Source organism: Magnolia sinica, chromosome 1, assembly GCF_029962835.1.
Source record: "Magnolia sinica isolate HGM2019 chromosome 1, MsV1, whole genome shotgun sequence".
Classification (NCBI taxonomy): Eukaryota; Viridiplantae; Streptophyta; class Magnoliopsida; order Magnoliales; family Magnoliaceae; genus Magnolia; species Magnolia sinica.
This window is the reverse complement of record NC_080573.1, coordinates 130,291,654-130,313,094: the sequence shown is the minus strand read 5'-3', so window position 1 is coordinate 130,313,094 and position 21,441 is coordinate 130,291,654. Positions and strand designations below refer to the sequence as shown.

The 21,441-nt window shown below is 39.4% G+C and overlaps 1 protein-coding gene across 7 annotated transcripts in view; it reads right to left on the bottom strand.

Annotated features, from left to right (window-relative positions):
- Positions 1–13,530, bottom strand: part of LOC131217036 (K(+) efflux antiporter 4-like) — a 46,907-nt gene extending 33,377 nt beyond the window's left edge. For 2 of the 7 annotated variants that reach the window (XM_058211734.1, XM_058211761.1), the window contains exons 1-12: positions 13,097–13,528; positions 12,546–12,589; positions 11,819–11,877; positions 11,566–11,644; positions 11,336–11,397; positions 11,169–11,244; positions 10,886–10,960; positions 9,907–9,978; positions 9,707–9,790; positions 9,417–9,485; positions 4,716–4,793; positions 4,239–4,327 (exon numbers count right to left, since the gene is read on the bottom strand). In XM_058211734.1, coding sequence (XP_058067717.1) covers positions 4,239–4,327; positions 4,716–4,793; positions 9,417–9,485; positions 9,707–9,790; positions 9,907–9,978; positions 10,886–10,960; positions 11,169–11,244; positions 11,336–11,397; positions 11,566–11,644; positions 11,819–11,877; positions 12,546–12,589; positions 13,097–13,319 — 1,010 coding nt within the window. In that variant the 5' untranslated portion in view covers positions 13,320–13,528. Of the gene's footprint in view, positions 1–4,238; positions 4,328–4,715; positions 4,794–9,416; positions 9,486–9,706; positions 9,791–9,906; positions 9,979–10,885; positions 10,961–11,168; positions 11,245–11,335; positions 11,398–11,565; positions 11,645–11,801; positions 11,878–12,545; positions 12,590–13,096 lie in introns of those variants that run through there. The other 5 variants (XM_058211770.1, XM_058211751.1, XM_058211743.1 and 2 more) reach the window with 5 other exon arrangements.
- Between the last annotated feature and the right edge of the window lie 7,911 nt (positions 13,531–21,441).

Here is a 21,441-nt window from a genome sequence, read left to right as displayed (position 1 = left end):
ATGCGGGGAAAAAAAAATTTCCAATGAAACTTCAGGACATGTCTAAACACATATTTGCATATTTAAATAAAAAAATTGCAACAAGAATGCATTACATAATAAATTTTCATTTAATGGGGCCCAAAACATGCGTCGCGGTAAGAAATTACTCTAATATTAACTAAAATGAGTTTCTATAATACAAATGTAGCTAGCATACAATAACTAAGAAATGTGTAACAAATTACTCTAATAGTAACCAAAATGAGTTTATGTAATACAAATGCAGCTACCATACAATAACTAAGATATGTAATAGTAAATGAATTCAAATAGTATAAATTTTTTGCCATCTTTCATCTCTGCATGGAGTGACGGGGTGGCTCGTAGTCATCATCCAAATCCCATTGCATTCTATCATAGTATTGTTGCCCAACATGTTGGCAATACTGTTTCCCTAGGTATGTCCTCCGCTCGTACCAATGGAGGACCTCTCTTATGTATCTCTGATACTCTATCTATTTTTCCATATCATTTTAGGGTACGATCCCAAAAAATGAAGCAGATCCCAATCTGAAGTGGACCATACCATAGGAAATAGTGGTGATTGACCACCAAAAACTTATGGTGGGCCAAGCCGACATTTGTTTTTTTTTAAATTCGCCTTCCTCTAGGTCTGTCACACCTTATCAAGGGGTTGGATGGTCAATAAAACATTATGGTGGACCCTAGTAAGCTTTTAATGGTAGGTGTTTAATGACCATTGTTTTGCATCTTGCGGTCCACCTTTTTTCCATCCACTAACATAAGCTGGAAAAACAGCTTGAAAATTTGTTTCCACGGATGTGGGTGGGACCCTGACCATGGGCCCACCCAATGTATGCATTTTATATCTACACGGTCCATCCTTTTTGCCAACTCATTTTAATGCATGGGCCCAAAAATCAAGCAGATCCAAATCTCAGGTGGACCACACCATGAGAAACAGTGGTGAATGAGTTGACTCATCTCAAGTAGTCCATCCTTTTTGCCAACTCATCAAGTTTTGGATCTACCTCATTTTTTATTTCATGTCCTAAAATGAGTTCGCAAAATAGATGGACGGCGTGGATTTATCACTAACATCATGGTGAGCCCCATCTACTTTCGCAGCACGAGATTCTTGCAGGGGCTTTCCCACAGGTGCAGATTGGGTACCACCCCCACTAATGACGTAGATTGCATGGTGTGCCACACACCAGTGTGTTGACGTCACCAAGTTTTGTGGCCCCCACCATGATGTATGTGTTACATCCACACCGTCCATCCATTTTGAGAGATCATTTTATGGCATGAGCCTGAAAATGAGGCAAATCCAAAGTTCAAGTGGACCACACCATAAAAAGCAGTGGATACAAAGGTTCCCACCGTTGAAACTTTATTAGGGTCCACCTTAATGTTTATTTGCCATCCAAGTTGTACATAAGGTCACACATACATGGATGAAGGGGGAAAACAAATATGATATTGATCCAAAAATTCCATGACCCCCAAGAAGTTTTCAATGGTAGATGTTCAATCCCCATTGCATTATGTGGTGTCGTCCACTTGAGCTTTAGATCTAGCTCATTTTTGGGCTCAAGCCCTAAAATGATCTTGCCAAGTGGACGGACGGTGTGGATATACTACATAAGTCATGATGGGGCCCACAAAGCTTGGTGATTTCAACACACCACGGATGTTGGCACACAATCCGTTTCCTCCACCAGGACCTAGCTAGAGAGGGACGATCCTGTTGGGGGCTCTTTGGGACCCACTGCGATCCTTGTGAGAAATCCACCCCATTCATCAGTTTCACCATATCATTTTAGTACATGGGCCCAAAAATGAGGTGGATCCAAATCTTAAGTGAACCACATCAGAGGAAATAGTAGTGATTGAATCCCACCATTAAAACTTCTTAGGGGCCACGAAAGTTTCCCATCAAGCTTATAATTGTGTTTTCACTTCATCCAATTCTACGTGGCCTAATCAAGAGGTTGGAAAGAAGAAAAACATTACAATGGGCCCTAGGAAGTTTTTAATGGTGGCATTTAATCACCACAGTTTCCTTTGGTGTGGTCCGCCAAAGATGCGGATGTACCTCATTTTTGGGCTCATGCCCTAAAATTATCTACCAAAATAAATGGAAAGAGTTGATAAAGCACAATACATCATGATGGGGCCACATAGCACCGATCACCGACAGCAACAAGTTGCATGCTCGTGACTTGGTAGGGTAGCGGATTGCATATTAAGTACGCTTGATCGAACTGAGTAAACTCTCTTGTGCCCACTGTGAATGTATGTGGTTTATCCACACCGTCCATTTGTTTTTCCATCTCATTTTAGGTGTTAAGCACAAAATTTAAGCATATCCAAAGTTCAAGTGAACCACACCACAGGAAAAAATGAGAATTATGATTTCCACCGTTGAAACCTTCCTAGGGCCCACAATGATGTTTATTTGTCATCCGATCTATTCATAAGATCGCAAAGATATGGATTGGATGAAAGCAAAACATAAAACTCACATGTATCCAAAGCTTTTGTGACCCCTAAGACTTTTTCAACAGTAGACGTTCAATTAACACTATTTCCTATGATGGGGTCCACTTGAACTTTGGATATGCTTCATATTTGGGCTTAAGCCCTAAAATTATCTAGAAAAATGGATGGACGGAGTGGATAAAATACATAAATCACAGTGGGCCCCACGGAGTTTACTCAGCACGTAACTCAATACGCAATCCACTTCCGTTCGGCTTCTTCATCGCCGAAAATCAAACAAGCCATTAGAAAAAGCAACTTCATCTTCGAGAGGGTTTTTCGCCTAAAAGGGGGTTTATGACGAAGGGTTTCAAAACCCCAAATCGCACCCAAATCAATTAGAAATCCCCCCAAAATCCCATATTAGTCGCTTAAATCCACGAATCTCAGGACATTTATCTTCCTATCAGGAAAAAAATGGATTTTTTGAGGTTTCCAGCGTCATCGATCGATGTCCATGGGATTGTGTTGTTCCAAGTTCCGATTAACCAACAGGTACAAAAATCTCTCGAAAGGGCGAGAGAAAAAGAAAAGGAGAATATCAATGGTATATGATTCCAATATGTATGGTCTATTATGAATCATCTCATAAAAGGCAGTGTGATAAAGCATCAATACTGATTCGTCCATAATTAGATGAATACGGTTCATAGGAAAAATACCAATAATAAAGAGCTTAGAATCAATAGAGACTCAGGAGATTGACTAGTTCCATTCTACAAGAACTCTAAATCATTCTCTTAAAGCTCATCCTCTCTATGATAAATGATCCACTTGCCCCGAAATGACCTGGCCCAATAGGGAAATCCCAATTCATTGGTCCTTTCGATATAATCAAATAGATTGCCACAAGGGCGCCATATTCTAGGAGCCCAAACTATGTGATTGAATAAATCCTCCTCTGTTTATTGCAGGTCGAGGGCCCGCAGGTACATAAACTGCTTGAATGGAAGTTATAGATCCCTCTTTGGTAGAAGTAATTATTTCTTGCAAAGAACCCATTTCTGTACTAAGGGTAGGTTGATAAGCCACAGCAGAAGGTATTCTACCTAATAAGACGGATACCTCTGATCAGATCTTTACAAAAATACTGAAATGGAAGGTTTTTTTTTTTCTCTCTCTTTTGCTGATTTTTGTGGCTACAGTTTTGCTCGAGGCTAGGCTACAGTCGATATTATCAGCAATAACCGAAAATATCGCCGATTTCTGGTAAAGAAATGAATACTCGTGGTTTCGGTGTCGCCGGTGCAGCAACACCAAAATTATCGGCGATAATATCGACAATTCGTCAACAACGCGAACACTGGTTTTAAAACACACACACACACACACACACACAAAAAGAAAGGAAAGAGTCACTTATGTTTACTCATACAAGTTGCATGTATCATGTCCATACAAAGTGGAAATGTTGACCAATTACTGATTGGAAACCTCTGACACGAATAATCTTTTGGTCTCTGGAATCGTTGTTACAAACTCAGTCAAGGATGACTGCTTATATTTACAAATTTACAGTTCTATGAGACAAGTAGGCTTTTATGTAATCATTATTGAATCACTGCACCCAACAGATTTCATCCCTGGGATTTAGTTGTTGGGTGAACTAAAAACAAGTATTTCTTGTCTTAGTTTCAAGAGGGATATCATTATAATATGGACAAAGAAATAGGAACAGGTTATTTACTCACGACTTGGTCATGGAAATTACTCCTTGTAGAACGCCGGAAGTGCCACCCAGGACCGGAAGTAGTGCAAACAGCAAGCCAACAGCACAATCCTGATAGGCAAAGACAGCTTTAACACCAACGAACAATGTTGTGCAACCATGTTTATGTCAAGAACAAACATAGTTGATCCTTCAAATCCCAACAACACAGAATAGAGTCACAAGATGTATAATCAAGCTAACTTTGTGGAAAGCACAGCAGTGAGCATTAACATGATGTCCACAATCATCATCATAACTCTGTCCCAGCTATTTAGGGCCAGCTTTCATTATTGGTAAAAGCTCGGAGTACAGCTGCCCACCTGGCATCAACCTCCCTTACCTGGGCTTCAGACTAGCTAGTGCTTTCCTATCTCGCGGAACGACACAACACAATGTCCTCAATTTTTTTTATTTTTTTAAAATCCATGATTAGAAGGCAAGCGACGAGTTCAAATACCTGGAGAATAAGGGTGCCAACTGTAACCTGACCATGAAGGGCATTAATGCTGTTTCTTTCCATCAAAAACTTCAAAACCTGAATGAGTGAATATGAAACAATAAGATGTAATCATTTAACATTACAAAAATAATAATAATAATAATAATAAAAATAATAATACCAACTGCATAGCATATTCAGTACCAACTGATGGAATTCTATGACAACACCCAAAAAAGGTCAGAAGAAATTAAAGGTTTAACCATCAGGGAGACCTTTCCCTCAAGCATTGAAGGAGCAAGATAATTGGAGTGGACAGTCACCCTAGAAGTGGATAGTCAGGATATAGAGAAGGACCCCATAGAAAATTGGAGTGGACAATCACCCTGGAAGCAATTGAAGGGTTGAAAGATCTCAAGTCCCATTAAAAAGTTAATTTTGTCAGGAAATGTTCCTTTAAACGTCCTCCAGATCGTCCACAAAATCCAAGTGCCTTTGCAGGATGCAGGAGAGAAGGCTAGAAATACTTAATTATTAGATGTGATTTTGCTGTAAACATCTTCCACACTCAAATGCCTGTAATAGGGAATGGCATGGTTTTCAGCCAATATCATAGAAAAACAAGAATAAAACTTCATGACATCAAGGGAATGAAAAGGCGGGCAAAATGTTCACCTTTACGAGTTAATATATACTGGCTCGGCTCACAGAGTCATGCACACATTTGACTTGTTAAGATTAAAGAATAGCTTTAAGATGAAGGAATAGCAAACTAGGAAATAAATGTAAGCAAAACAAAGAAAAAGGGACGATTGGAGGAAGGAAAGATGAACTGAAAATCATGTGACATCATTTCTACTAGTCACTGGAAACAGGCATATGATTTGTGACTCCATAACATGTCTGTGGGTTCTCTATGAACCCTAATCACGGACAGTGATACCCAAAAACCTGACACACTTGGTGGTCAAACTACAACTCAATGCCAACACGGACTAGCACATCAGCCACTTTTGTTGTAACAGAAGAATGGTTTGATAACCATGACAAAAAAGAATACTTCCAACAAAGAGCTACCAGTTAACAGCCAAGAAGCTCACCTCCATCGTGAGGTGGCAAGCCAAAAGTTGGTAAGGCATGTACTTGTAGCCACTGTCAATGGTTGTGGCTTACCATACTATTGTTTCCTCTCAGTGACCAAATTGTTGCGGAAGTCCACAAGGTTAAAATGCTTTTTTTTTTTTAAAAAAAAAAACAATGACTCAAATTTTACTAAATGGTTATGTTAACATCTGTGCGTATCCGTGCATGCTCACGCCCACATCATAGCCTTGTCCCAACTATTTGGACTTGGCTTTACAGACCTATCTTGCCAATCATATTCAGAATAGGAATTTCCATGGTTGCTTGGCAAAAAGTCTATGACTTTCTCCCCACAAGACATCAACGTACTCCTTTATGCGGGCTTGGACTGGCTGGCGCATTGCCTCAATGCAGAGCTTTTTTTTTTTTTTTTAAATGAAGATATATGAATAATGAAGGAAAACAAGGGACAAAAAGCTAAGGGCCTGTTTGGACGGCAGGAAAAATGAGCCCAATCCATTTTTTGCCTAATTGTTACATGCTGAGATTTTATTGTTACTATTCTGCCAGAAAAAGGACAAACAATTGAGATTTTTGGTATTTTGGCACAATTGTAGATTGATTTTGGCAATTTTTCTGGTCAGGGTATTGGGACGGCTCAACCCACTTGACGAACAGTTTGGATCTTTTGGCACATATGAAATGCAAGAAGCACCTGAAAATGCCCAGAACTGGGCTTTTCAGGAGACGTTTTCATTTCCCTCCATATAAAGCACTGTAGGAGTGCTTTTTTATGCTTTGAAATGTGTGCAACTCACTTGGACTCACTTTCACATGACATTCAAACTGGCCTCAAGACTAAAGTTCTATTCCAACCATAAGTTGCCAACTTCATTTCAGTAAGCAGTTTCTTTTGCCAACCATGATATATTTTAGTGTCTCGGTCATTTAGACATTCTGCCATAGAAAAGACAAAAGAGACATAGCTAAGCAAATCAAACAGAAAAACAAAAAATTTCACAGCCACTCATCTTACTGGATCAACCACCAATATTGCTTAGATTTTTTTTTAACAAATGGTATTTATGAAATCAAAAGGAGATTTAAGTCAGAATTCTACAGACTTATTTTCAAGAATTCAGTTCTTTAATTGTTAAAGATAGAGTCAGTCAAACTCGGAGGTTCTCTCTAGCTCTAGAACACGGTCGCAGAAGAAGTCAGCTAAAATGTTGCAGGAGTGTTGTTCTCCACCATACTTCTAAATGTCGGTGAATCGACTCGAAACTCAGTCAAGTCAACTCGACTTGGCGAGAAATCAATCTAAGTCACCATGAAACTCGCTGGCGACCTTGACTTGGTACAGATTTGGGCTGACTCGCTGAGTTGGCTCAACTACACAATGGATTTGACATGACTCAGCATGACTCGAACCAAGTCACTCGCGGAGTTTTTAAATAAAAAGAGAAATGCCATTGGTGGGGTTTGAAGCCCCAACCTCAAACCAACAAGACTACAACTGCTACCGACAAGCCACGCAATTATTTTGTGACTTGGTTTGCCTACTTTTGTACTCTTACCATTCAAGTACCCATTGTTAGTGAAATGTTAACTATAGTATAATATTTAAATGTTGAATCGTGTCTTTAAGTCAACTCGACCTGGCTGGATATCGAGTCGAGTGGAGTTTTTGAGTTTCTAAACTATGTTCTCCACCACTGGGTTCAGGTTGCATCATTTTGGAAGAATGAATAAGCTGTATCTTTTCCAAAAAGAGGGAGTGACATTTTACTCAGCCAGAAAGCCGGAAAAGTCAAATAAAAAATGATGCAGGACACATGATTTAATGCTAGCATGCAACGTGGAGATTATGAAAGAGTCTATAAAGTAATTCAATTAACAAGAGATGCTAACCTACCAATTAATTAAGAGTAAACAATAGGAAATAAAATCTAATTTAACCTAAATCACATACCCGCATGCTAAGAAATCACATAAATCAATTAAAACTAGAACCAATGAAAGAATAGAACTTCCAATTTAGCATAGGCACGTTCCACACTCAATGGACAAATTTGTATGTTTTATAATTAGGTTATGAAAGGGAAAAATCTGAGATTAGAAAAATTATGGTTTATGGGAATTGGGGATTTTGGAATTAGGGTTTTTAGAAATTGGAAAATTTTGAAAATTGAAAATCTAGGGTTTAGAAGGTTGTAATGGAAGGGAAAAGAGGAAGACAAGAGAAGAAGAGAATACCTTTCGAAATGGAGAGAGGAATGATGCAAGACGAAGAATACCTTTTGAAGAAGATGAAGAGGAATGATGTACCTTAGAATCTACCACAAAACAAGCTTCTACCCTTCAACAATTTAATTGGAATTGAGGGATTTTTTTAATTTAAAAGACCCTAGAAAATAAGGAGGAAAATTCCTTCACACAAGAGAGTTCCACTCTTCTTCTTTTTTATTCTTCTCAACAACACCACTAGGGTTGGAACTCCCCCCCGGTGCTTTTATAATAAAAAATTCAGAATTAAAATCCCGCATAATTACAACTATGTCACTCACTTAAGTAAAGTGGCCTATTGTCCAAAATAAGAAAACTAAAACATATATTATCAATCTCAACCATCAAATAACTCCTAAAAATAACAAAAACTATAAGGAAATCAAGATCATAGTCCAAGGGGCCCAGATTTAAAAGATTTGGTGGCCCGATGGCCTGATCGACAAGATCCAACCATCGAATCGACAAGAAATAGAAGTCATATAACTAAAATGATCTTCTAAGCAGCCCACATGCATCATCCTATGGTGGGGTCTTCCTGATGCACGTCCAATGTATGTGGGGTCTTCAAAATGGTCTGGCGGTCCCCATCTAGAACTGGTCTCCCATCCGCAAAGAAAGTTGCACTGATGTGGGTGGTCGTCTCTATCTCTGGTACATCCAAGTAGGTCCTCCGATGTCCCCATTAAAAAAGAGTCCATCACAATTCGCGGCTGGTTGCTTTAAAAAACTATTGTTTCAGACTGGAACAGTTCCAAGTTCCAACTGAAACTGGCATCCAGAAGAAAATTCCAGTCAGAATTCTCAGCAAGTTTTGACTCCTTCACTGAGAATTGATTTGGTGTGTAGTTGTGCTTAAACAAAAGAGATTAGCACTAATTACTAGATGAGCTACAGTCTGGATGCAGCAAATCCTCATTAGTGCAACAAGGTCTAAGTTTGTTCCTCAAATAGCACATGACAAGGGACTTGTTCTTGCCACTGGTGATCGCCTTTGAAGTCTACAGTCTCTTGAGTTTGTTTTCGGCACTTTTTTCCCATTTGTCTTTAAAATAATAAGCCATAAAAAAAGGGAAGAAAGTTCATATTAGTCTTGTATTAATAAAATAGGGCTCCATGAGCATAATCATGTAAATTTGCAGTTATGCACCATCATATTAATCCTTTTTTTTTTTTTTTGAAAGAATATCAATCCAATAATTTTTATAACCTATGGGCATATAAAATTGCATTTTAAGCAATCTTTTCGTTTCTATTCTTTCTTTCTTTTTTTAATGGCCATTTTGAGCAATCTATCGAACCTGCATAGCACATATAGATGAAAACTCAAAACAAAAATTAGATTACTACCACAGCAGTTGAAGACATTGACAAGAATGCTCCAACGAATACACCCTCTGAAGGCTTTCCACCACATAACTGCAGAATCATGCATTGGCGTGTATATCAGAACTGCAGCAACAAGAATAGGGAAAGACACTATGACATTATTTAGTATAACAAAATCAGTCTGACACAACTGAATAAGCTCAGTTTGCACCAAGTTCTGAAAGCTTGTTGAGGACTGATCCTGTGTTTTGTCAAGCATAAACAAACAACTTACCCATGCTGGAAATGGTCAATAAAATTTGGAAACATACCGAGGCTGTTATGCCACACAAACACATAAATAGAAAAATCTGTAGTAGGCCTCCTAGAACAGCAACTGCTCGAACAACTCGTAGCTGCAAATAAAAAGGGAAGGCATCCAAACCATGAAGTAGCTACTCTGCATTAAAATAGTACTGCAAGTTTCAAAGTTAGAAAGAAGAGGCATGCATGAGGAGGATCATGAATCAACCTTTGTCATGGAGAACTCCAGCCCTAACGCAAACAGAAGGAAAATCACGCCAAACTGCGCAACAGTCTCGACCTATACCCAAGCATCAGTGGCAAATGAATGGTTATGTGCAAAGCTGTAAAAGTTATACATTTGAGAATACAAGTTAATACCTAAACTGAAATTCCTCACTAGTTACACATGTGCAACCACTTCTACAATTGGAAAAAAAAAATGCAAAAGAGATCGCCTTTTCTTTTCTGTATATAGTACGTGCAAAATATGCATATTAACAGAAAGATCATGTTCAGTAGCTAACACTACATGTATTCAGAGGTCAGTCTCCAATAGCTCCTGCTAAAAATGGGGTGCAAATATCCTCACCTTTTCAGTAACGAATACGCCCTCTGAAGGGTTAGAAATTTCAACAACGTCTTCTTCTTCTTCTTCTTTCCTTTTTTTTTTCACTGCCATATCTTACTTTTTTTGTTCTTTTTTCTTTTTTTTCTTTTTTGGTGCACATGTGGGTGGGTGTTCACGACCATTTTTAATGGTGGCAACTTTTCAACCTTATACATGGCATAGTTGTGTGGAAATCTTGGCCATCAAAATCAATAACCTCACTGTGGATGGAGTGTAGCCTAAAAATTACAAGTAGACATGATACTTAACAACTAGATTTTGCACTTGAAATTTTGACCGCTCATCATTTTACCTTTAACCATCCATTTGATAGCCAGAGGACATTCTCTACACCTTTATTGATTGAATCATTTTCTTCTCTTTTTTTTTCTTTTTTTTTTTTTTGAAAGGCAGCTAGGATTTTATCAAAACAGAAACAATAAAAATAAATAAATAAACGCCAAGCTGTCGAGAAATCAACCTGGCCACATCCCAATAAAGATAAAATGATTGGTTGAATCATTTTCTTCAGCCTTGCAATAAAATAGAAACTTACACTATGCATGACTTATAGCAATGTAAAAGTAAAGCATCTTACCTGCACCAGTTCGCTGACAAAGTTCAAACCCCCAGGCCCAATAGCAGATCCTGCTAGCAGATATCCAGTGATAACCTGTACGCATTTCAATAAAACACAAATCCTTGAAGTGATGATCTGGTTATACTAGAACAACAGGCTAGGGTATTATTGTGTAGAGCATGAGAAGATAAATGATCAGAACATATATTCACATAAAACTCAACAAATTAAGTATTCTATACTTTGTTAAATAATTGCAGTACTTCATGAACAAAGTTTAGTGTCGTGATAATATTCACACCGGTTGTCCCAGACAAGAAAAGGCAATGCCACCACCAGTTGCAGATACAATGACCACCACCAGATCTGATATCAATCTGCAAAGAAAGTAATCCAAGCAGTGTGTAAAAGCTGACAGATTAATAGAAGTGTAAGCTCTACTAACCAACCATAGATCAGTAAGTGTACCTTAAGTCTAACTGTAGCACAGGATATTTCGATTTGGGTTTTGATATAATAAAAACATTGTCCTGAAAAATACATTTTTGTGTTTACGTACTATTTGGTTAGCCATTGAAGATGGTCCAGCTTGAAAAAGTAAAACCAATTAATTTAAGGAAGCACACATTTAATGAATTCAAAGCATTGACATAAAATTCTACCAAATGAAAGCCTCCAATGAAGCTCGCACAACATACCTTCCGATCTATTAAGGTTGGGGTGTCTTCTGCTCGATTCTCGTTATCCAAATTGAAAACATCGTGCAATTGAAATGACCTATGTAAAAGCCACATATAAACAATCAACTCAAATTTTGGATGATCATGTTGAACAACTTTGTGGTGGTGACATTTACATATAAACTTCTTTTCAAGTGCTAACAAAGGGAAACTATTTCATTGAAAAACAAAAATTCATATCATAGTGTATTCACATGATAGAAGAACATACTTCTCCTCTTTGGTGTCATTTTTCTTGGGCTTAACTCTAGCAACAGTTTCCAGAACTGCCTGATGAACAAAATATAAAAGAAATATATTCAGCAAAAGTCAAGTATATGCTAATATATTAAAACCCAAGGTTAGCATTTTATATGCTCTGGAAACAAGACAATAACCAACCTTAAGGAATTATATCATCCTTGACCAAAAGATATATGCAGTATACTTGAGCTTTCAGTTTGAACAAACGGGGCCCATGGTTCACCGATCCAGACTATTGGTAAAGCTTAACCACCTTAATAGACCATGCCTCAAAAATCACTCAGAATGCAAGATCCTAGCCACCAGGAATGGACCTTTTCAGTCAAATATGTACAGTTGTATTTTTCTTCTTAACCATCCATTTTTGGGAAACAAATTGAAAGGTTAGGATCATCCTAGCAAGGAGATTTTTGAGGCATGCCCCATCAACAATGGGTCCCAAAATTCCAGTGCTCTGGATCAAAGAAATACATGTCCCACTTTCAAAGCTGAAACCCCAGTATCCTATGGGAGTCCTTGGATTGAGGATAACATAATTCTGCTGGAATAAAACACCCACCACACTAGACTCCAAAACCCATCTAAGCGAACAAAGATCATAATAAACTCATCGAGGTAAAATAAAAACGTCTGCAAAGCAACTCATATATCATCTATAAAAATGATAAGCAACCTCCAAACACCAAACTACCAACCTGTTGTTCGGCAACACTATTATTAAAGCCACCCACATCAGTCTCTGCCAAAGAAAGCAGGCAAATCAGTTTTCCTCCAAGGCTGTACAAGTGGAAATGATCAAATCACAACAACTGACTGGGATCCAATTTGCAAATTATGCTATTTTCAAGTTCATCTTGAAAGGAACACAACTGCAACTTGAGGGCTACTTCCTCATTATGAATTGTTGGGCGCAGTATGAATTTTAATCACTTCGCCAAATGAAACCAAGTGCTCGCAATTCAGTTCACTTGCGCACCCAAATGCAGCGATACAATACCGATTCAGGAGATATTGAAAATCGTAACCAAATAGTAATCGGATCATATGACCTAAACATGTTCGGAATATTCCCAATCTCTTTATTTCTGTTACCAAAAAAAAATTCCATCTCTCTCCGGATTGAATCCAGATTTAATTACCAGAGAAAACCCTAATTGAAAAACCTGAAATTCAAAACCATTTCCAGTACTTGCATTGCCCAAAAACGACGAAAGATGAAAATCAAACCGAAAGCTGAAATTCCGACCTCCAGTCTGCTCGTTCTCCGTAAATTCCTTCTCAAGGGCCCGGTCGATCATGTCGGCGAAGCTGTCATCCTTGGATCCGTCGACGGATTCGGTGGCATTGATCTCAGCCGTCCGATCTTCAGCCGCGATACGAGAAAGAGAGGGGGAAGGGAGAAGGGTGAAGAAGATTAGGAAGGAGAAGTAGATAAGGAGAAGAGTGCTGGTGGAAGAAGAGCTCTTCATTGCGGAGGGAGGGTGACGCGGTGGGTGCAGGATACGAGGAGCGGCGCAGGTTAGTAAGACGCTGCGAGGGTTGGACTTGTGGGAGTGAGAACTGGCATCGTTTCTCAGATGCGCGTTTTGTTTATTTGAAGGGGGACTCTGGGAAGAGCTTGGGATGTCTGTTGAAAGGCGCGAAGAGCGTGGAGGGTGGTTGGAAATCGGAAGTGGGCAATGGAGGTCGAGTGAAATTACCAAAAGGGGCCTGACCGAGATGGGATCGAACACACCGATTAAACATGGCGTGTGGTTCGGACGCGAATTGAGTCCTACCCCGCCCGTCTCTGGCCACGAACGGGCAGTTCTGTTTGCGGGCCCACCGTGATGTTTCTGTTTATCCACGCCGTACATCCGTTCTCTTAGATCATTTTAAGAAACATACAAAAAAGGAAGCAGATCCAACGCTTAAGTGGACCACAACACAGATGAATCTTCTATTTAATGCAACTTGTGTATAATGCTTCGTGCGTATAATGCAACCAAAGTTTATTATTTTGTGTGGTCCACTTGATTTTTGGATCTTACTTCATTTTTGTGCACATACCTTCAAATGATATAAGACCTCGAAGATGAAAAGATACATCATGGTGGGTCTTCAGGGCTAGAGACGGGTAGGACGCAATCCGCGTCCGTGTGGTCCAAACCATTCATTTGGGGGGCCCACCGTAACAGGTCAATGGTTGGCGCGGACCGGGACCTAGATAGAGTCAGGGGCTCTTTGTGGCCCACCGTTATCTACACGTATTGTCCACGCCTCCATCTATATTGAAAGATCATTTGAGGGCATGATCCTGAAAAGGAAGCAGATCGAAGGTTCTGGTGTCATGAAGCAGTGAGGATTAAACTCTCACCGTTGAAAAGATCCTAGGCTCACTATAATGTTTATTTCTCATCCAAGCTGTTCAACATAAAACATAAATATCAACTTGATCCAAAAACTTCTTAGCCCCCGGGAAGTTTTCAAACGGTAAGGTTTAAATCCCCACTGCTTCACGTGGTGTGGTCCACTTGAGCCTTTGATCTAATTCCCCTTAAATGATCTTTCAAAATAAATGGACTGCGTGGATTAAACATGTAGATCATAGTGGGCCCCACAGATCCCCTGATATGACCGTCGGTCTCTAGCTAGGTCCTGATGGGGGTAGTACCCAACACGCGCGCGTTTATGGTGGGCCACTGCCGTCGTTGTCGATGGGCCCACAGTCAAGCTTCTCGCTCTCTCAGTCTCCTGTATTTGGCCTTTTTAAAGAAGTTATTTGATACTCTCGCCGAGTATAGCAATCCATACTCAGTCACACAACCTCGGCATACAGTCACCATAATCTTAACCGTAAAAACTGGTGGTTCCCCGATTCCAGAAAAACATATCGGTGTGGACGATCGAAAGTGACAACTTACAGATAATGGAATGAACGGTTAAATAAAAATAATCAACGGTAGAAAATCTGATAACAAATGTTCATTAAGCAGAGGTTGAAATTGCCCAGGTAGTCTTACTTTGGCTAACATCTCCATATAAAATAGGGCCCACAATTTGGACGGCTAATATTGACGTACACATATGCCACGTGGAGGCCATTTGCATGTGACTGGATGGTTGCACTGTGAATAAGTGTTACGGTTACATGGTTCCGCTCCATTCATTGACAGGCTATATGCCAGCTAATAATGCTCTATCTCCTGCTTCTCTTTTCCCTTGAATATCGACCGTCTCCCTTAACTATTGTAATGGGGCCGTTGATAGGATCTTATCATCCTGAAGATGTTCCAGATATTCCCCATCCCTGATGAGGCCTGCCAAATAAAGCGATTGGATTATTGTAAAATGGGCTATATCCAATAGCTACCGTCCCTATGTTATGTATTCTACAACCTCTCGCGAGAAACCTTCTCATCGTTTCGAAATTCCAGGAGATTTTTCCACGTTCCACCGACGGACTTCTCTTAATGCTTCCAAACTTTTCTTTTAAAGATTAAACCACTGTATATTTTTTTTTGGACGAAATTACCCCGGTATTATAAACTCATTTTATGTAATATTCTCGCCTCCCTTACTACGTAAGAATCTATTTTCTGAAATATTTTTTCTATTTTCAAACAGCAATACTATAACTAAAATTTATTTTTTGAAATATTTTATCATCTTCATACAATAATATTCATCTAGCTAAAATTCATTTTCTGAAATCTTTTCTTTTATCCACGCAAGAATATTATTCCATCAAATCATTACTTCTTTTTCTTCGTTTTATCTTATCAAGAAATAACAAAAATTGTGCATTCTTTTCTTTACATTACAGGTATATTTGAACAAATCACCCCAATTATTAAATCGGAAAAAAAATCTTATAAGCCAAAGAAGTTTTGAATCAAGCTTGTATTTGTGTTTTCCATTCATCCATGTATACATGATCCTTTGAACAGGTTATATGAAAAATAAACATCACTTGAGGCTAGCAAGGTTTCAACGGTGGAAATCATTATCCCCAATGTTTCCTATGGCATGATTCACTTGATCTTTGGATGTGCTTCGATTTTGGGCTTGACTCCTTCAATTAGATGGAAAAACGGATGGACAACGTGGATAGACCACATACATTCAAGATGGGCCCAACTCAATTTACTCGATACGTACTAAGCAATCAAATTTTCAATTTACTAGAGTTATCAGTCAATTAGACTTACTTCTTAAGCCAATTTGACCTACTTCTTGGCCAATTTTCCTGAGATGTCGGTGAAATTGTTAGTGTGTGATCAGTGAAATTGTCTATGTACTTCATGAAATTGACAAATATATATATATATATATATATATATATATATATATATATATATATATATATATATATATATATATATATACATGAGACTGAGAACTTCATGCTCGTTTAATTTCATGTAAGGCTCGATCAATTTCTTGTAAGGCTCGGTTAATTTCATGTTATGCTCGATTATTTTTACACGAGACTTCATCAATTTCATGTGAGACTTGATCAAATTTATGTAGTGATCAGTTTATTTCATGAAGTACTTGGTCAATTTTCAAGTTGTACAAAAGGTAAAAAGGTGTTATGGACAAATCCGAACCGAGCCGCATCAGGTTAACTTCGGCATCAATAAATAAAACCTCGGACGAGTAACGTCCGAGCCGAGGAAAATGTTCGACCTAAGGGCTCTGGTAGAACTATAATGTTAACCCGATCTTCTCACAATCTTGGAAAGACGATCTCAGAACAGTAGCAGTATGTCTGAGCCGATCCGTCCTTCACCTCTGAGTCGATCCGTCCTTCACCTCCAAGTCGATCCGTCTTTCACCTTCGATTGACCCTATCCTCTCTGTCGTAAATCCACCTACTCATGGGCTTGGCTTGGGTTGCCTAGCAGGATTCGAGCTGGGAGGTCGAGTTGGATGGGAGCCTGATCAGCGACATCATTAATGTATAACTCCAGTAACGCACGATTAGAGTTATGCCCAGCGCACGATCTCTCGGTAACTGCCAATTACCACGCCCGCGTAATCCTCGCGTGATGGCTATAACCATGCCGAGATTGTCTGACACGTTCACTGCGACCCTCAGGTATAAATATAAGTCATTTCTACAAGATTAGGTATGCAACATCTTGCACCCTTACTCTACTATACACTACTTAGACCCCGTTTCCTTAGTCTGACTTGGGCATGCCCCTTGCTTGAGCCAGGGTTTCCTTTGTCTCCTCTTTATGCAGGTCCCGGGTTCGCTCCGAGCATTTAGGGCTCGGCGGAGGGTGATCCATATTTTGACATCAACAAAAGGATATTACAGTTAAATGAGCCCTTAGATGATGTATTTATTATATCCACGCCGTTCATCCATTTTTAGAGATCATTTTAAAGCACGAGCAAAAAAATAACATGAATCATATCCAAAGCTCAAGTGGACCACACTAGAAATAGCAATGGGGATAATATTTTCATCGTTAAAACATTCGTAGGTCCCACCATAACATTTAATTTTCATTCAATTTGTTCATAAGGTCAAAAAGACAGATGAAGAGGAAAAATAAATATCATGTTGATCCAAAACTTCCGTGACTTCCAAAAGAGTTTCAATGATACCATTGTGACAGTCTGTTTAAATTTTAAAAAGAATTTCACGGTGCCTCTGTGATATCCATGGTGCCCAATCCAAACCAAATCCAACTCAACCCAACGTCACGCCGACCAAATACATGTGATAATTCCCAATTCGATCTAACCCCATCTGAATTATCCGTAGCTGTATGTACTTTTTCACTAAAGAAGAACTAATGGCTACAATCTATGCCCTTGCTGCGGTTATAGTTCATAGTTATATGTCTTTAGCTACAGCCTTTGACCCATTTTCTGGTAGTGGACGGTGCCACCATGATATCCACGGTGCAACCGTGGATAAGACAGAGTCCCACGGTGGCACCGTAGTTATCATAGTGCTACAGTGAAAGCAAGAGTACTTTTGTCTACAAAGAATTAATCCATACAACAATGATTTAATCAAGAAAAGTAAAGTTTTGGTGATTCAGAAAAGCCGGTGGGTAAAATGTGCGATTTATAGTAGAAAAAAATCTCAAATTCCAATTGGGACTGTCAACGGACTAAACTTGGGGTGGGTCTTGGCTTGGATTTTGAAATGTTTCAAGCAGGCCTTATTCAAAATTCTGATTTTTTAGGCCCAAGCTCAACCCATTAACACCCCTAAAATTTCCAATATTAAAGCTGTTTGATACTCTGGCAGAGTGTGATTGATGATACAAGGGAATTTATATATATATATATATATATATATATGGAGAATTTGAAGGTGGCATAGGAGCAATTCAAAGTATACTATCCAAAGTATGGATCGAGTATACATATATTAAGAAGAAATTAATTTATTTAATTATCCAACTTCGGGATTGACTGACATTTAAAGGACAGTGAAAATTATCCTATGGCTTTGTTTCAATAAACAGGCATCCAGGAATCAAAGGTTAGAATCGTTGTGCCAGTCTCACTTTGGGAGTTTGACTCGGCGACATTAAAAATCATAATTTAGCTACTTTAGTTAGAGTTAATGTTAACCACATATGCAGTTTGTAGAGTGCGGCATGTCAAACATCACACATTGCCCGAGTTCCAAATCACACCTCGCCTCAACTCGACTCGGCTCGGCTACTAGCTGACCTCAGCTCGAACTCGGCTCGGTCCTTGAGCCTGACTGGCCAACTCGGCTCGGTTTAGTCAGTAGCTCGGGCCGAGTTCGAGCCAAGATCAAGCCGAGTTCGCCATTGAGGCATTTTCACAAACATCTGAACTGCGCCTTCAAAATCTCACTATATTTAAGATGACAACAAATGGTTTTTACAGGTATTTTATCAAACGCCTTCTAAGCAACATAAAAATCAAGAAAAAAATGGTGTTGGTTTCATATATATATCTTCCTTGGCACCAGCTACACTTCTTTGAGTCATTTCAACAAACATTTGGTGAGCAACATCAATATCAAAGTAACCGAGTCACCGAACTGGTTTGATCCGAGTTCGATTCGAGTTGGGTTCAATCTGAGTCAAGTCGAGTTGGGGCCAGCTCGAACTCATTTTCAAGCTAAAAAAATCAGCTCAACTCGGCTCGAACTTAGCTTCAAACCGAGTCGAATCGAGCTTTTTCAAGCCGAGTCGAGTGAGCTAACCGAGCTAGTTGGGTTCATGTACACCCCTATTTGTGATGTGGGTTCACCTTGACATATGTTCATGATTACCAAAAACTTAGTGTTGAAACAAGGGTATCCACTTGAGCTGCAGATCAGCTCAGCGTATGAGGGAGGGTGGGTTGGATTCAAGTTCATGGCTTCAGGGGTGTTGCTGATGCGTGCGTGTACCATTTGTTTGTTTGTTTTTTAATAAATGATCACCTCGTTATGCATGGGAGCAGATTAGGTGCAGCCCTGGCCTCACCCAAAACGGTGTGACCCTTACTATGGGGCCCACCTTGATGTACCTATTCTACATTCATAGGGGAATCCGATTTTTCAAATCATTTTAAGATATGAACCTAAAAAATGAAGCAATCCAATTCTCAGGTGGACCATACCATAGAAAACGGTGGGGATTAACAATTAATGAGCCACATGAGTTTTGTATTAAGTTTATCATTATATATTTTTCCCTAGCTGGGGTGACTAACAGTGGAGTGTGTACTAACAAGCTAACCCAAAAGTAAAAAAAGAAAAAAAGAGGCAACCCCAATGGGAAACAATGTAAAATCATGGATGGCTACACTCTCACTCCTCTACCGTGGCCTACCTGAGTTTTAATAATGGACTTATATTTTATTTGTCACTTCATCCATTTTTATCACATCTAATGACTGTGTTGGTCCGTTGGATGCCATATAACGTGCGCTCAAGGTCTTTACTAATGCCTCAAAGATAAGCTCGGGAGAGTTTCAACAATAGGTCATAAGTTCAATGAACCATTTGTGGTGAAATTGAGTCTCTCCTTCCAACGGTTCCATGTGGTGTGGCCCACCTGAGTGTCGGTGCAGCCCGTTTTCTATTTACATGGCCTAACATCAAAGAGAGCATCTAATAGACCGGGTGGATCAAATGCAAAGTTGACATGGACAGCACAACGGCTTGGTATGACACAAGCTGCGGGTACCATACGACCACACATCAGTGCAACAGCGGCCGGTCCCCAGGTCAGAGTCTATAGGGGTTGCGTACTTCCTGGGCCGAAGTTAAGCTCGCGTGGTTGATATCAGCCACACGCGTACGGTAAAACCAAGCTCGTCTGGTTGAAATCTGGCCACACGCGTACGGCAAAACTACAGTACACTGAGTAGTGAGGTTAAAATTTCCACTACATATAGAAAACGGAAACTCCGTAAATTCGGCTATAAAGAAAACGGCGAGAAATCCACTCCCATCATTAGATGAGATTTCAAATTGGGACTAGGGCAAAACAATGGAGAGAAGTTCACCGTTGATTTTTTTTTTTTTTTTCTTTTTTACACAGAGTTTATAGTGTTGATTAAATGAAATCCACTCCATCAATTACATGCAACGCTAAAAGTTAGGCTCAGGGACCAAATTACAGGCCTATTCATGATTCAGGTGTCCTATACGAAAGGGAAAAGTTTGGAGGGTGAGTTTTACCCTTCACATGGTTTTCACTCGTGTGGCCCACCTGAATCACTCATGTAGTTGATTTTTCTGCCCTAAGCATAACATGGGCTGATAGATTGGATGTACTGAATGGAGTTTAGATACACATCACGGTGGGGGCCCACTTGGGTTGGTAAAATGTTTATTTAAGGTACGGAGGAGACCGCTCGGCAACATATGCTTCATATAGAAAATATGTGAGATTGAGCACATGGAGGTTTCCCAAAGTCCAGTTCCGTGCGCCTCGCTGTAATGTGTGTCAGACGTCCACACCGTTAATTGGATAAGTACCCTTCTATGATGAGCTGTGAGCCTAAAACTCATACAAATTCATGACTTAAATGGGACAACACCATAGGCAATTCATGACTTAAATGGGACGACACCATAGGCAGCAGTTGTTTATAAGGTTCACTGAGACGTGGTTCAGATGCCAAACCCATCCATTGCATTGCATGTAGTGTTGTACACAAACCAAGTTAGCTTAGGTAATTTACTCTCCTGGACTCAGAAAAGCTCGGCTCAACTTACCTTAAAACTAAGTTCAAACCCAATGGAGCTGAATTTTTTATCTCAAAAAAAATTTGGGCCAAGTTCTAGCTAAAATAAGCTTAACTTGGCTTGGCTCAGAACTTGACTCAGTTCGAATTGATTTGACTTAGATTGGATTCACTTAATATAAATATTTTGTATATATTTATATATTTAAATAAATAATATTTTTATATGTGTGATCATATATATTATATATGTTAAAAAATCATACAACTTAAACTCAAACTCGCTTGTAGGCTTGAGCTCGAACTCAGCTCGAGGTGGCTTGAGTTGTTGCTCGTTTGAGCCGAGCTAGCCAATCAGGCTCAAGGATCGAGCCAGGCTAAGTTCGAACTAGGATGGCCTGCTAGTCGAGCTAAGGTTCGGCT